The sequence below is a fragment of the Vipera berus genome (assembly GCF_964194415.1).
Source record: "Vipera berus genome assembly, chromosome: 6".
NCBI lineage: Eukaryota > Metazoa > Chordata > Lepidosauria > Squamata > Viperidae > Vipera > Vipera berus.
In genome coordinates, this window is record NC_138208.1 from 27,150,734 (window position 1) to 27,166,461 (window position 15,728).

Here is a 15,728-nt window from a genome sequence, read left to right on the forward strand (position 1 = left end):
GTCTTATCTCGCTGCAATGAGGACGGCGAAGTCTAATTACTTCACTACCCTCATCGCGTCCGCAGATAATCGCCCAGCCACCCTATTTCGGGTTACTCGCTCCCTCCTTCATCGGGAGGAGAGGGAGGATCCCTTGCAGGGACAGGCCGAGGAGTTCAGTCGTCATCTTGCAGATAAAATTGCTCAGATTCGGGCCGGCTTGGACTCTGACTGGACAGAATCTGACAGGGAGGATTCGAGTGGTATTGATAGTGTTATCTGGACTGAGTTCGATCCTATGACCCCCGATGAGGTGGACAGGATCATGAGGAGGCTGAGCTCTACCACCTGTTTATTGGACCCGTGCCCCTCGTGGCTGGTTTATGCAGCCCGGGAGAAGACACGAGGCTGGTTCCAGGCAGTAATAACTGCTTCTTTGAGCAAGGGTGTTTTCCCTTCTGCCTTGAAAGAGGCAGTGGTGAGGCCACTCCTCAAGAAGCCCACCCTGGACTCGGCGATTTTGAATAACTATCATCCTGTCTCCAACCTTTGCTTTTTGGCGAAGGTTGTTGAGTGTGTGGTAGCGCATCAGCTTCCTCTGTTCCTGGAGGAAACTGATTATCTCGACCCGTACCAATCGGGTTTCAGACCTGGGCATAGCACAGAGACGGCATTGGTTGCACTGGTGAATGATCTCTGGCGGGCTTGGGACAGGGGTTGTTCCTCTATCCTAGTCCTATTAGACCTCTCAGCAGCTTTTGATACCATCGACCATGGTATCCTACTGCGGCGTCTCAGGGGGCTGGGAGTGGGAGGCACCGTTTTACAGTGGTTCTCCTCCTACCTCCTGGGCCGCTCGCAGTCGGTGTTGACGGGAGGACAGAGGTCCACCCCGAGATCTCTCGTTTGTGGAGTCCCTCAGGGGTCGGTCCTCTCTCCCCTCCTGTTCAACATCTACATGAAGCCGCTGGGTGAGCTCATTCGTGGTTTCGGGGTGGGGTATCACCAGTATGCTGATGATACCCAACTTTTTCTTTCCACCCCGACCCAACCTAGTGATGCCCTCACTGTGATGTCCTGTTGCCTGGAGGCGGTCCAGGTTTGGATGGGGAGAAACAGGCTTCGTCTCAATCCTGACAAGACTGAGTGGCTGTTCATACCAGCATCTCGGGCTGACCAGCCTTCTCCATCATTAACAATAGGGGATGAGGTATTACCCCCCGTTGATAGGGCTCACAACTTGGGAGTCCTCCTGGATTCACGGCTCAGTTTGGAAGATCATATAGGAGCCGTGACCAGGGGGGCTTTTGCCCAGATTCGCCTGGTGCGCCAGTTGCATCCCTATCTGGACCGAGATGCTCTACGTACAGTCACTCATGCGCTCGTGACCTCCTGGTTAGACTGCTGCAATGCCCTCTACATGGGGCTGCCCTTGAAGACCCCCTGAAGGCTTCAACTGCTGCAGAATTCAGCCGCGCGAGTTTTAATTTAACTGGGTTTTAGATTTACTCTTGGGGCTTGAATTTAATTTAATTGTTTTATTTGTTTTTATTTTTTTTGTATTCATGGTTTTAACTGCCCTGTAAACCGCCCTGAGTCCTACGGGAATAGGGCGGTATACAAATCCAATAAAATAAATAAATAAATAAAAATAAAATTAAGGCTCGGGGCTGGGAGGGACTAAACGTGGAATGTGTTAGATTACAGTGGGTCCTCAGTTAATTAGTGGAAATCAGTTAAAGATGGTAACAGGGATTATCAGGGTTGCCATCGCTAAGTGGCAAGTAAGTTTGAGGACTACCATTACTTGAGAAAATTACCCATAACTGCATTGTCACCTGTATTTCATCATCATTCGTCCTAGCCAGGCTTGAAAAAGGACGACAAGAATCAAGAATCCAAGCCCACAAAATGCTGATGCCTGCAACATCTCCCAGAGAAGCCCCATCAGCAGTATAACTTGTAAAGGTGCAATCCATACAAAATGAGCCAAGGCCAGACCCTGAAAGAAAAAAAATCACAATAAAAGCACAAGGAAACTATACTTCAAAAGCAACATGAAAGCTGGTAAGAGTGGCATGTTTGTCTAATCCAAACTCCATTGAAATATATTGTTCTGCTTTTTATAATTTGCTTAGGACTATTCACTAGCAAACCTATCCATAGCAAAGAATTTACTTTAATTCTAGTAGTGTAAAGTACATTATAATGGATTGGAATCAATTCCTTCTCCTTCAAAGAAATATAATAAACACTTGATTACCAACATACTTCATCAAATTTGTTCAGATTGTTTGAAAGGAGGCTAACAAGTTGTCCAGTACTTATGTTATCTAGGACTCTGCTTGACAGTTTTAAAATCTGTAAAACAGAACAAAAGAAGTTTATCAACCAACTGCATATAATAGCAAAAACAGAAATAAAAACAATGTCAGTGGTGTTTGTGCAATATAATTTTTATGTTTTATTACATACTTTATTTCATCTACAACATGATTACTCATAAATAACCACAATATTCAGTAGGGTTTACTCTATAATTTTTTTTTCAATAGACCCTCATTGTGCCATTACCAATCACCATCTAAGAACTACAAATCATGAATAGCATGAAGCTCTTGCCAGGAGAAAATTGAAAACAACATTTGAGCATATCAGTTAAACTTAGGTGGCCTTATAATCTGGGGATGAAGTAAAAGCTATTTCATTGGGACTTGTTCTTTAAAAAAACAGTTAATCATCTTTGAAAATGTCAGACTCACAAATATCCTCCCCCTACTTGCTCACTCTGATTCCCTCTTCAGTTTGCAAGAACCATGCAAGAAATTGCATCTGAAGTGATGAACTCTGATTTGCACTTTATTCTAAACCAAAATTCATCTGCTTTTTAAACCATACTTTCCAGTTATGATTTGGAGAGTAAACTGAGGCCAGTTTTTTAGTTCCAAATTATTGAAATTTATATTTTGTGCTTGTAATGGTAAATGTATTATTATTTATTGTGCATCCATTTAAGGAGCCTGAATGGAAAAGGGATAGTTAGATTTTATAATAAATAAGTAAATAATAAGATGCAATAATTAAATTGGAGACTCTGTTTTTATTTCAATTTCAGATTCTTTTCATACTTTAGTACATTTGCAAGAAATTATCTACACAGGGTTTTTTGTTTTAGGTTTATGCAGTAGGATAGTTTATATGTAATGGTAAATTAATTTTGCCATTCTTGGCTCATTAGCTACCTTCTTTCCTAGCATATTCTGATTCTTTCCTTGATGAGATAAAATTAGTCCTTATTGCTCTATGATGACTTCATTCTATTCACAACTAGGAAGTTGGATGATTTCTCTGTTAATGCTGGTTTCAAAGCTAAATATTAAGATATCCTCTGCTGATATTGCACAATAAGCTAAGTGTAGATCATCAAAAAATAAATACTTCTTGCCACAGTATGCTTTCATTACTGCAGCGTGAGGCCACAGTATGTTATTATCAATCTCCTATGCAGTTTAATTACCCTTGAATTTCATTTAACCAAAATAGGAAACATACCTTTTTATAAATTAAGCTAAACATGGCTATCCTTATTTGCATTCCAATGTGATGAAGACCAAATATTGCTGGGTGGAGAAGCAACATCCGTACAATGAAGAGAAGACAGAGTCCTATGGCTAAATAGTAAGCTATCGATCGTTCGAGTGAATTAGAAGGATCATAAGAAGCAATTATTCTTCCAAGTAAAAGAGGCTGCACGGATTTAGTAACTTCCTGTGGTTAAAAAAAAAGGCAGATATTTTTGTCAGTTTTTCTGAATAGCTACTGCATATGACACTTATCTATTCAGCATATTGGAGCATGAGAAATTATTTATTTATTTATTTATTTATTTATTATTTAAATTTATATACCGCCCTATTCCCGTAGGACTCAGGGCGGTTTACAGGGAAAATTAAAATACATAGTATACAAAATTAAAATCAATCAAAACTATTAATTAAATTACAGTCCCTGAAGTTAAACTAAAACCCAATTAAATTAAATTAAATTAAAACCCCTCAGTCTGGACCAAACAGCTCGAAGAACCAGGTTTTCAAGTCCCTTTTATAACCTTTTCTTCAGATAATGTGATACTTAGCAGTGGGCAAAATGGATGCATGTAACAGACTATATTATGCTTCCTAAACTACTAACTTCCCTCAAGAATGGAAGAGGAGGTAAGAAAATAAAATTCAGTAGCTAACCTGATTTGTTCCTATTTATGGAATTACAAGGAAAGCTTCTAATGTTTTTTGAAAAAGTAACTTTTGTCTTTTGGCTCAGGGAACATTCTTATCCTATATCTCTGTTTTTGGAACTAATGAATGCAAAGTTGCAGAACTATTCAATATTCTGTAGCATATAATATTGTCCCTTTTAATAGCTTTATGATAAATATCTTGCTGAATAAAATTATTTAGAGTAGGCTAGAAAGATGTTGAAAAGGGAGCATCCTCTAGCCTGCTCTTTATTATGGAATAAAAAAATTAGAATTATAAAGAATTATATAGAATTGTATTATACACTTTCCAGAATCACTTGTTTGTATTTGTAAGATGGGTGGCTATATACATTGGTTTGATAAATAAAATAATGTCTTCTCCTCAGGGAGAAGGGCGGTATAGAAATATTATTAAATAAATAAATAAATAAATAATGAGAAGTATTGGGTAGGATAATAATGAATATTTCAGGTGATCCAGCTTGAATATGAAGAAAAAAAATTTCATACAATGAAAATCGAAGTTATCACTCTGAATTACTGAAAGGACTATAATTACAAAAATCATATTGCTTACAATCACAAGTCTATTAAAAGGGTATTAAAGGTCACCACAATAACAACTGTGGTAATTTTGGGTTGGATTCCCCATCTAGTTGCAGGGAACAAAAATAATCCTATTCTTCCAAAATGATCTTCTTCTAGAAAATATTCATCATAATTTAATAAATCTTTAGTAATTATCATATCTGACTCTTTACTTATAGATTATTGTCAATAAATTCATTCTCTCTATATAAATGAAACAAATGGGAAAAATTCCAGCTTTTATGCATCCTTTAGCATTATTAAAATGTACAAATGGATGGCAAATCTTAGTAATAAAATTTTATGTTTATAGTTCCAGATGAAATTTTAGATATTTTATTGAAATGATCATATAGTATACAATTTATTTTGTTAAAAAAATACATTGGAAGAATGTCATCAGGATTTATACTATAAATGGGGTCATAGTACCCTTTGTTTTCTGTCCTTTAAATAACCTGAAATCAGCATTGTAAATTGATTTATTATTATTATATGTAGTAATTTCCTAATGGGTCAGCATGAAAACACTGGTATTCATATAGTTTTTTTTCAGAAATGGACTGAAACAGACACTGAATCACATAGCCCCTGTTTTAAGTACTCACATCATTTTTCATGATTACATATAATTTTAGAAAAAGACAAACAGAACAGACTTATGTTTGACCAACACAGCAATGTTTTTAGTATACAAAGAGGAATATTTATAAAAGAACAATTAAAAAAAGAATTGGGCAGGTGTGTCAATGCATCCATGTTTACAATCAAGACCATAATAAAACTTGTATATGTATTATATATTCAATTATATGTGTGTGTGTGTGTGTGTGTGTGTGTGTGTGTAAATTTTTTAGATTGCTAACAAAGAATTAAAGGGAGACCCGTATTTGGCCTGGCAAGGTATTGTAAAATACTTAACAAATACTTCACACACACACACACATACACACACACACACACAGACAGACACACACACACAGACACACACAGACACAGAGACACACACACACACACACACACACACACACACATATATATATACATATACATATACATATACATATACATATACATATACATATACATATACATATACATATATATATATATATATATATATATATATATATATATATATATATATATATATAATTGAAATGGTATCGCCATGTAATGTGTAGGAAAAGGACAAATATGAGGAGAAAGACGACAATCTTCATATTAATAAGCTTCAGACTGACATTAAATAGAACACAATTGGTAAAAATTCCAGTTCACATAACATAATTTAATGATGCTAGAGATTGTAATGGAATTCTCCAAATCCTTAACTTCTTCTTCAGTTGGTTAAAAAAAATAAATCACGTCTCTATTTCTCTGTCCTTATACTTACGAGTTATAGCACATGTGTAGAACTATAATTTCTATTTTTACTACTGTTTGTTGTGTATACCATACAAAGATAGCAATGTGTTTTCAGATTATTGTTAGAAAGTGATTTATAGATTTTTACAACAATGCATAAGAAGTGGCTACGCATAATACAATTTAACGATTAACAAAGAAAAAAGTTGTACTATTTGCAAATAATAGTGTCAATACCTGCTCTTGTGGCTTTTCTTATGATCTGAAAAACAGAATTTCTGTACTATTTGCAAGCCAGCTACTAATAGGGACAAGCTGAAATCAAGCTCTCCAGGATATCGATCTATCAAAACTAACAGTTGTTAAAGATTTCTTTTAAGAGTGCAGAACTTGAATATAAAATGTTGTAGGAAGACAGCACCCTCCCCCCAGAGAAGGAAATAGTTTGGGGGATATTTAAAAAAAGCAGAATATATTTCCTCAAAGGAATAATAGAAAATCTTAGGCAGAAATCACCACCGCCCAAGTCTGTCTGCCCCATGCAGAAACTAGCTTTGTAGAAATGCAGATTTGATCATCCTTTCAGAAAGACTGGAGCCAGGAAGCTTGGAGCTGATGGGATTGGAAAGACAAAGAGCCTCAAAAATCTACATCCCCCACCCAAAATCTAAAGACATGACCTTTAGGAGGATTAACCCACTGCCATCAAAATACAAAAAGGGCACAGTGAACCTCAGGTCAAAGTTCATGCCACAGGAACAGGAACAACTCCAAACACAAAAGTCCAAGAAGGTATAAAAACCCACCACTCCCAGCTCCATGTGGTCAGCCACCCCAGAAACACGCTGCTGTCACTGAAGTTTCTAGCACCTAAATAAACAAGAACCTTCTTTTTAACACAGTCTCCATTTTGTTTATTCCCAGCTTGGACTAAACCCTGATAAAGATTTTTCTTTCAATAATGTGTACTGCAATTTCTTTGAAAATCTTTGTAGACATACCTGGCATAATTAGTCTTTACTTTATTCTCATTATATTTGTCAAAGATAACTTGTGAAAGATAACAATAGTAGTATCAGGATAATTTATACTATACACTAGCCAGATGCTGGATAAAATGAAGCAGTTTAAGAAAATATTATTATCTATTTTGCTGCAGCTTGCACTACAATACAAAAAAGGCAGTGAGAAACAACTTTAGTTAAGTGAAAAAAATATTTTTGAACCTTCTGAGTTGGATTGAAGAATACCGGTAATTCTAATTCAGGAAAGCAAATTCCACCTCTAGCAAACAGCAATATTTTTATGAACATTGTTGACAAACAGTAGAGTTTGTTAAAGAATTGTAACTTATCTTTTCATATGTCTGTTTGTTTGATATGTTTAACTTCTGAAGCAAACCAAAAGTACCAATATTTACACAGTCCTAAAATCACATTTTAACACTACCAAAATAACTTACTTTATTTAAAATTCAATTTAATTGTAAATTATTTTTAAAAGACATAATTATAGCATGAAACCCATATGCACAACCACTGATTCCATGATGTTTGACAACTTTTTGAAGCTCATGCGCCAATGTCTCCATCAATTTTATAACAGATTTTAATGCCGGATATTTGTGACTATCTTAATTAGCACATATACACACATAGGCACACATGATGATCAATCTAGAAACTAAAACTTAATTCAGAGTAAATTTTTCTCCAATCTCTTTCTATATATGGTAAAAGAGCAAGAGCATATCTTCAGCATGCTCAACAAGTATGTCTCACATTTTTAAGCCTCCAGTTGTCTATGTATCAACATAAGATTTAATAAATTATATGTACCTAGGATCAAATGTATATAACAAAAATTACAGTTTTTCAATGGAAGAGATTGGCTATATTATATGAAAAAATTCAGTTAGAATATCTATCTATCTATCTATCTATCTATCTATCTATCTATCTATCTATCTATCTATCATCTATCATCTATCTAACTATCATCTACCATCTATCATCTATTTATCTAACTACCATCTATTTCCCATGGAATTTCTCCTCTCCATCCCACAAAATAAGTTATGCATATGGGGTATATAGATGCTAATACTGATAATAAATTATCTAAACAATATGAGCCTCCACTAAATCTGAAGAAATTGGATCTATATTCAAGGAACAAATGAATTCTAGTGATTAAATAATTCTAAAGTGTATGTATAACTACGTATTCTTGGGTAGGTTCATCTTCCATTTATTTCTTTTATTGAAAAAGTGCAATGCAATTATTCAATGATATGCAATAAATTTTGTTTAAAATAGAAGCTCCCATTTGGTAAGTTCCAGTACATTTCCTAAAGGTATTTTTTTAAAAAAAATTGCCTTGTAAAGTTAATGGGCATATACATTTGATAAATAAAATAATTATGAAATTATGGCAAACATTAAAATTATGCTACTCTTAGAATCCTACCTAAGTATATCATAGAAAAAAGAACATATCTGGAAGATATACTGTAAAATATCTGGAAAAAATTCATTTATTTTTAATATTTTATAAAAAGGAGTAGAAAATTTGTAGCCTTCCAAATACAGGATTACAGTTTCCAATATCCTTGAACTTCAATATCCTGTCTAGGACTGATAGATATTTGAAATTCCACAAAATCTGGTATTCCACAAATTCCCCACTTCCGATAAAAATTAGCTTAAATGTACAGGTAGTCCCCAACCTACAATCACAATTGAGCCCAAAATTTCTGTTGCTAAGTGAGATATTTGTTAAGTGAGTTTTGTTTTATTTCATGACTTTTTCATCACAAAATCACTGTAGGTGTTAAGTCAGTAATATGGTTGTGAAGTGAATCTGGCTTCCCCAATGACTTTGCTTGTCAGAAGTCACAAAAGGGGATTGCATGACTCCAGGACACTGCAACTGTGAGTCAGTTGCCAAATGTCTGAATTTTGATCATGTGACCATGGGATGCTAAAATGACCATTTTTAGTGCCGTTGGTCAAATGGTCATTAAATGAACTGTTGTAAGTCAAGGACTACCTGTATTTATCCATGCTCATTTTCAGTTTGATCTCAGGTGACAAGCATGAGAGTAATTTTCTACTTTACATTATTTCTCTTGCTGATTTGATTGCAGTGATAAAAAATTGTTCAGTTAAAATATTTGTCTTTAGGAACTGTATTAATAAACATGTTTAAATATAATTAATTATTTCAATGTTTTACTTAATTTGATTCTCGTTGAGTCAGACTTGATTCTGTTGCATGAATGAAGAAAGAAAGAAAGAAAGAAAGAAAGAAAGAAAGAAAGAAAGAAAGAAAGAAAGAAAGAAAGAAAGAAAGAAAGAAAGAAAGAAAGAAAGACACTGCTTGTTCCAAAGGTGCTTTTTCATGAGGCAACTGGACTTTCTTGTTATTTTTGAAGATGTTTCACTTCTCATCCAAGAAGCTTCTTCAGCTGACTGGATGGTGGGAAATAGAAGGATTTATACCTTTATAGCACCTTTGGGACAACTATGACCTGGATGACTGAGAATCTGCATAGACAAATACACTGCTTAGAATTTCTTAGGCAGGTGACAAAAATATATAATATTGCAATATGTTAACTGAAATAAAAGGAAACTTACCCCTAAATACAGTATTATTCCATAGAACATAAATTTCCAGAAGAAACACCGTCTAAGAGCATTGATGAGTTTGGGTTTTTTCTTTGAAGCCAATTCTCTGTCCCATTCTCTGAGGAATAAAAAAGAACATTGAATTACCGGTATGTGGCCAAATAAACCGTTCCTTGGCCAAAGCATAGTTCTTTTCACCCAAGGATATCCAAGGAGATTTAGTTAAGGAATCCATTGAATTCAAAGCCTTGCAAAGACCCCAAGGACCTGATCCTCTGTGACATGATAGCTCAATAAAAGTTCAAGTGTAGTTCAGTTAAATATTTGGCAGATGGAAATGCTTAGTTATACATCATTCTGCAGAAACTTAATTCATTAAAAAGGTCACAGTGTATGTTTTAAAAAAAACCTGTTGTACTTCTTCAGACCACTAAACAAATAATAGGCAAATAAAGGTTTTGGATTGCTTCCAGTACTAAGGGAAAGAAAAGGAAAAAAAGACAATTCAATTCTGTTTTGTTTCGTTTTTAATAAAGCATGTCAGCAAACATTGAAAACCTGTGTAATTCAACAACCCTGAATGATGCATTTTTGGAATTAGTTTTAACAGATAATACAGTTCTTTATGGAATATAAAGTAATCACAACATTTAGATTCTGATAAGATTTACAACCAAAATGGAATTTGAATACTTTTTAACTACACTGAATCAGAATCGGAATAGAGCTGGAAGGGACCTTGGAGGTCTTCTAGCCCAGCCCCCTGCTCTAGCAGGAGATCCTTTACCATTTCAGACATGTGATTGTCCAGTCTCTTCTTAAAAACTTTCAGTGGTGGAGCACCCACAACATCTAAGGGCAAGCTGTTCCACTGGTTAATTGTCCTCACTGTTAGGAAGTTTCTCCTTAATTCCAGGCTGCTTCTCTCCTTGATTAGTTTCTATCCATTGTTTCTTGTCCTGCCTTCTGGTGCTTTGGAAAATAAATTGACCCTCTCCTCTTTGTGGCAGCCTCTCAAATACTGGAATACTGCTATCATGTCCCCCCCAGTCCTTCTTTTCTCTAGACTAGCCAACACAAATCCTGCAACCGTTCTTCATATGTTTTGGTCTCCAGGCCTTTAATCATCTTAATTGCTCTTCTTTGAACTTTTCCCAAAGTCTGAACATCTTTTTTGTAATGTGATGACCAAAACTGGATGCAGTATTCCAGGTGTGGTCTTACTAAGGCATGGGTGTCAAACTCGATTGTGTCATGTGATGTATTATGATGTATCATAACGTTTTTTACCTTTGCAGAGCCAGAGTAGGCGTGTCATGCGTGTGCTGCATCTGGCCCACAGGCTGCCAGTTTGACACCCTGTACTAAAGCAGTACTAATACTTCACATGATTTTGATTCTATGCCTCTATTCCCTCATCTAAGTCATTTATGAAGATATTGAAGATATTGAAGAATACTGGGCCTAGTGGTACCACACTGCTTACTTCTCTCCATTTAGATGTAATACCATTAAGGACTACTTGTTGATACGGTTTGTCAGCCAATTACAAGTCCATCTGATGTTATCTATCCCACATTTTGCTAGCTTACCAAGAAGTTGGTTAGGGTCTACTTTGTCAAATGCCTTGCTGAAGTCTAAATATACTATGTCCACAGCATTTTGCTGGTCTACTAATTTAGTCACTTTGTCAAAGAATGAAATGAGTTTGTTTTGGCATTATCTATTTTTAACAAACCCATGTTGGCTACTAGTTATAACTGTTTCTAAATGTTCATAGGTCTGTTTTTTATTATTTTTCCCAATATCTTCCCATGTATTGATGTTAGGCTGATTGGCCTGTAGTTTCCTTGGGTCTGCTTTTTCCCCCCTTTTTTGAAGATGGAACCATATCAGCTCTTTTCCAATCCTCTGGTAGCTTCCCAGTGCTACAAAATATTTTAAAGATATGATACAATGGTTCTGAGATAACATCTGCCAGCTCCTTCAGAACTCTGCAATGTAATCCATCAGGTCCTGGTGATTTATATTCATAAAGGTCAGACAGGTGTTCTCTTACCATTTTCTTACTTATTTTAATTTTTATTTCTAGTCTGTCCTTTACCGTTATGCTTTTGTTGGTCGGTCTATAGTTTCTTTTTGTGTGAAGACTGATGCAAAGAATGAGCTCTGCTTTCTATCTACTGCCTGCTAGGTTTTTTTGCCATCTTCTCTCTTTAGTGGACCAACTATTTCCTTGACTTTTTTGTTATTTATATGTTGAAAGAAACATTTTTTATCATCTTGTTGCAATTCTTTGTTCATTCTGAGCCTTTGTTTTCCTGATTTCATCTTTGCAGATTCAGGCTATCTGTTGATTCAGGCTATCTGCCTTAGTTATTTGTTCCTCTTTCCATTTTTTGTACTTATCCTTTTTGTCTCTCAGTTTATCAGAGAGATCTTTGTGCAACCATGCTGGTTTCTTCTTGGATTTCTTGTTTTTCTTTTTTAGTGATATTGTTTTGGATTGGGCTTTTATGACTATATTTTTCAGCGTTTACCATGCTTCTTGAGTTGTTTTCCCCTTTAGGATTTTTATCCATGAAATTTTGCTTAGGCTCTTTCTGAGTTTGTTAAAGTTTAAGACATGGGTTGGATTATATTCTATTGCTTGTGTTTGCATTATATTGAATTCCAGTATGACATGGTCACTCTTGCCCAAGGTTCCAGCAACTTCGACTCCCTCTATCACTTCTTCTCTATTAGTACCATGTTTCCCTGAAAGTAAGGGCTACCATGAAAATAAGCCCTAGCTTGATTTTGGGGGGTGGACCTAATATAAGCCCTACCCCAAAAATAAATCCTAGTTTTGAGGTGAGGCACACACCTAAAAATAAAGCTAGGGTGGGGGTGGGGGTGTGGAACTGCCCTACGTGCCTTGCACCCACTTACCTTACTATGCCTCTCTTTGCCGGCCCACTTCTTCTGTGGCATCTTCTGCAGCCAGACCTGCATTTCTCAGGCACAGGCCTTTCCAGAAGGCCACTGCAGCCGAGAACTGAGCTATGGATTGAATCGATAGTTCAGTACTCAGCTGCATGGGCCTTCCAGAAAGACCTGACTGTAAAATGCAGGCTGGAATGGAGCTGCAGAATGCAGCTGCTCCTTCAGCTAAAAGAAGTGGACTGGCTGGGTGGTGCTGTCGGTGCTGTCAGTAAGTATAAAGACATCCCCAGAAATTAAGACCTGGTGCCTCTTTTTGAGGCAAATAATAAAATAAAATAAAATAAGATCCTGTCTTATTTTCAGGGAAACATAGGTAAGAATTAGGTCCAGTATAGTTTTTCCTCTAGTTCCCTCCTTTATCTTTTGGATGACAAAGTTGTCAGCTAAGTTGGTTAGGAATCTGTTCGATCTCCCACTTGCTGCAGAGTTTATCTCCCAGTTGATATCAGGGTAGTTGAAGTCTCCCATTACTAGGCATTTGAGCCTTGGGTCTGTTTCTGCTTTGTAACTGGGATTTACATCTTTTCCATCGCTATTTCATTATTTTTTATTTTTTTAATTTCTTTTTTCTCTTTACTCCCTTCCTCCTTATGTGATTGGTTATCTAGTGGTTTTTGGTTGGAATTAGGTTCTATAGGTTGTGAAGATTGCCCCCCTTCCCCTCTCAAATTTACTTTAAAGACCATTTGACCATTTGACCGTTTTACAAATATATTGTTTCCAGTTCTTGTGAGGTGCAGTCCATCCTTTGTCAGTAGCCCTTCATAGGTAATGCAGAACATGGTCTAGGAAGCCAAAGTTCTGTTGACGACACCAGTTATAAGCCAGTGGTTCATTTCTAAAATCCTTTGCTCCCTCATTGGATGTTGGCCTTTTGTTGGAAGTACAAATAAAAACACCACTTGTGCTCCTAATTCTTTAACATTCTTCCCTAGCTATTCATAATCTCTTGTTATTGTAGGAACCTGTGGGGTTTATTATTTTAGTAAGGTACACAGTTACATCTTTGATTTTTGCTCCAGGGAGACTATATATCTCCCTAGATTGACTGCCTGGTCTAAAGACTATAATTTCTGTTCCCTTAAGAACTGAATCCCCTTCACCAATATTTGCCTTTTTTTCCCCTAGGGAAGTCTGTAATACTTTTCTTCCTATCACAGGAATCCTGCAATTGTGCTTTTTTTAGAAACTACTGATGAATGCTCTTTTGTGAGTGCCTGTATACTTTCTTCCAGGGTGAAGCTATGAAAGTGATGGTTCAGTTCCAGAGGGGCTTCGTTGGAGTGGGTTAGGGCAAATAGTAGCGACTTTGCTCTTGGTTGTTTTCTTCTAAGAGTGACCTATTTCCATCGGTCTTGTTCTTTAGGTATATACAGTATGTAGGCTCATTTTTTGCAGGAGACTGTTTGTTCAATATTGTGTTCGATTTGGGTGTATCAGATTTATTCTTTATGTTCATGTATGGAGTCATCATTTTTTTCAGAAGCTGTTTGCTCCCCATTAGTCTTCTTGTTTAGGTTGCAAATACAATATGGGAATTAAGTAATATCAAAAAGCAACTGATATGACAGATTATACTAAAGCAATGGTTCCCAACCTTTTCTATACTGCACACCCCTAGAAAGCATCTGATATATTCTTGCACCTCTTACAAAAGTTCAAAATAATGGCAATACATTATGCATATACACTATAATTTTGAAAACTCAAGTTTCTGCACCCACTGGAATATCGTCTCATGCCTCCAGGGGGTGCGAACACCTCTGGTTGAGAACCCCTGTACAAAAGCATTTTTTCAGAAGTGATTTATGACATTACCCTATCATAGTGTCTTCAGCCGCTGCTGAAGACATGTAAACCATGACCTCATTACTGTTATTTGCAGAATAGTCGCATAAGACTAGGAGAGGCTAAATGTAGTTTTATGGAGAATTTATTTAAGCTGTATCTTTTAAGGAGACCACTAGAGCTTTCAATGGGATAACCAGTTAGGGAGAAATTTCAGAGTATTGAATCAATGCACAATTTTTTTCCAGGTCCAGCAATTGGTATTAGATGCCTATCATGATTGATAGGATGATTGCTTTAAGCTATATCTGGGCTGAAAAAATTCAAATAATCATCAATAATTTCTATTTGTTTTTGGTGCTATGTAGGATGTATCATGCTTCTCAATGTATACTCATTGTTTCAAGTAAATAAAGCAACTAACCAGGAAATGATCTAATATTAAAAATTTCACTCTGTGGGAAACTTGTGAAATATTTTTTATATGAGATAAATGTTTTTAGTTAAACATAAATGTCCACAAAACCAGTAATTCATTTAGCTGTCCAGCTCTGACTAATTTATCAACAAGAATCCAGGTTACTCTGTTTGTGATCAGAATGACTTTTTAGTCAACTTCCATTGAAAAAGGAGTAACATAATCATAAATACTCTGATAAATTTTAAGTATCAAAGATGCAAGGTAAGATTTGTTTTTTAAACCATTTTTAACAGATTATGGAAGCATCTTTATCTAAAAAAACCTATTTCATTGTAATTGTGATAGAAGGGCTAGGCTAGCCAAGATTCAGCAAATATATACCAACATTTGACAGCAGAGAAACAAAAGCTGCAAAACAAGTTATGCACTACAATGACTCCTGGAGCTTGGATTTCTCTCACCACAAATAAATATATATTTAATAACATCTATAATTAGAGGATTTTAAATATTAGATATTCTATACACTATTATAAGAACTATACATATGGATGTAGATAGTTCACTCATCTAAAATTAGGCAAATTACGGTATCTCTGGACCAGGCCAAATGTCCTGCTATCCATGCTATTTCAGGAATGGTTTAATGATTTCTGGAAATAAATCCTGCAAACCAGAAATGATTTGGATATTCTAGACATGGCATTGA

The 15,728-nt window shown here is 35.8% G+C and overlaps 1 protein-coding gene across 1 annotated transcript in view; it reads right to left on the bottom strand.

Moving 5' to 3' along the window:
• Positions 1 to 15,728, bottom strand: part of CFTR (CF transmembrane conductance regulator) — a gene marked incomplete at its 5' end in the record, with an annotated part of 124,153 nt that overhangs the window by 91,508 nt on the left and 16,917 nt on the right. Inside the window, 4 exons of the mRNA XM_081331953.1 lie at positions 1,818 to 1,981; positions 2,251 to 2,340; positions 3,532 to 3,747; positions 9,835 to 9,943. Of these exons, the coding sequence (XP_081188079.1) occupies positions 1,818 to 1,981; positions 2,251 to 2,340; positions 3,532 to 3,747; positions 9,835 to 9,943 (579 nt within the window). The remainder of the gene's footprint in view (positions 1 to 1,817; positions 1,982 to 2,250; positions 2,341 to 3,531; positions 3,748 to 9,834; positions 9,944 to 15,728) is intronic.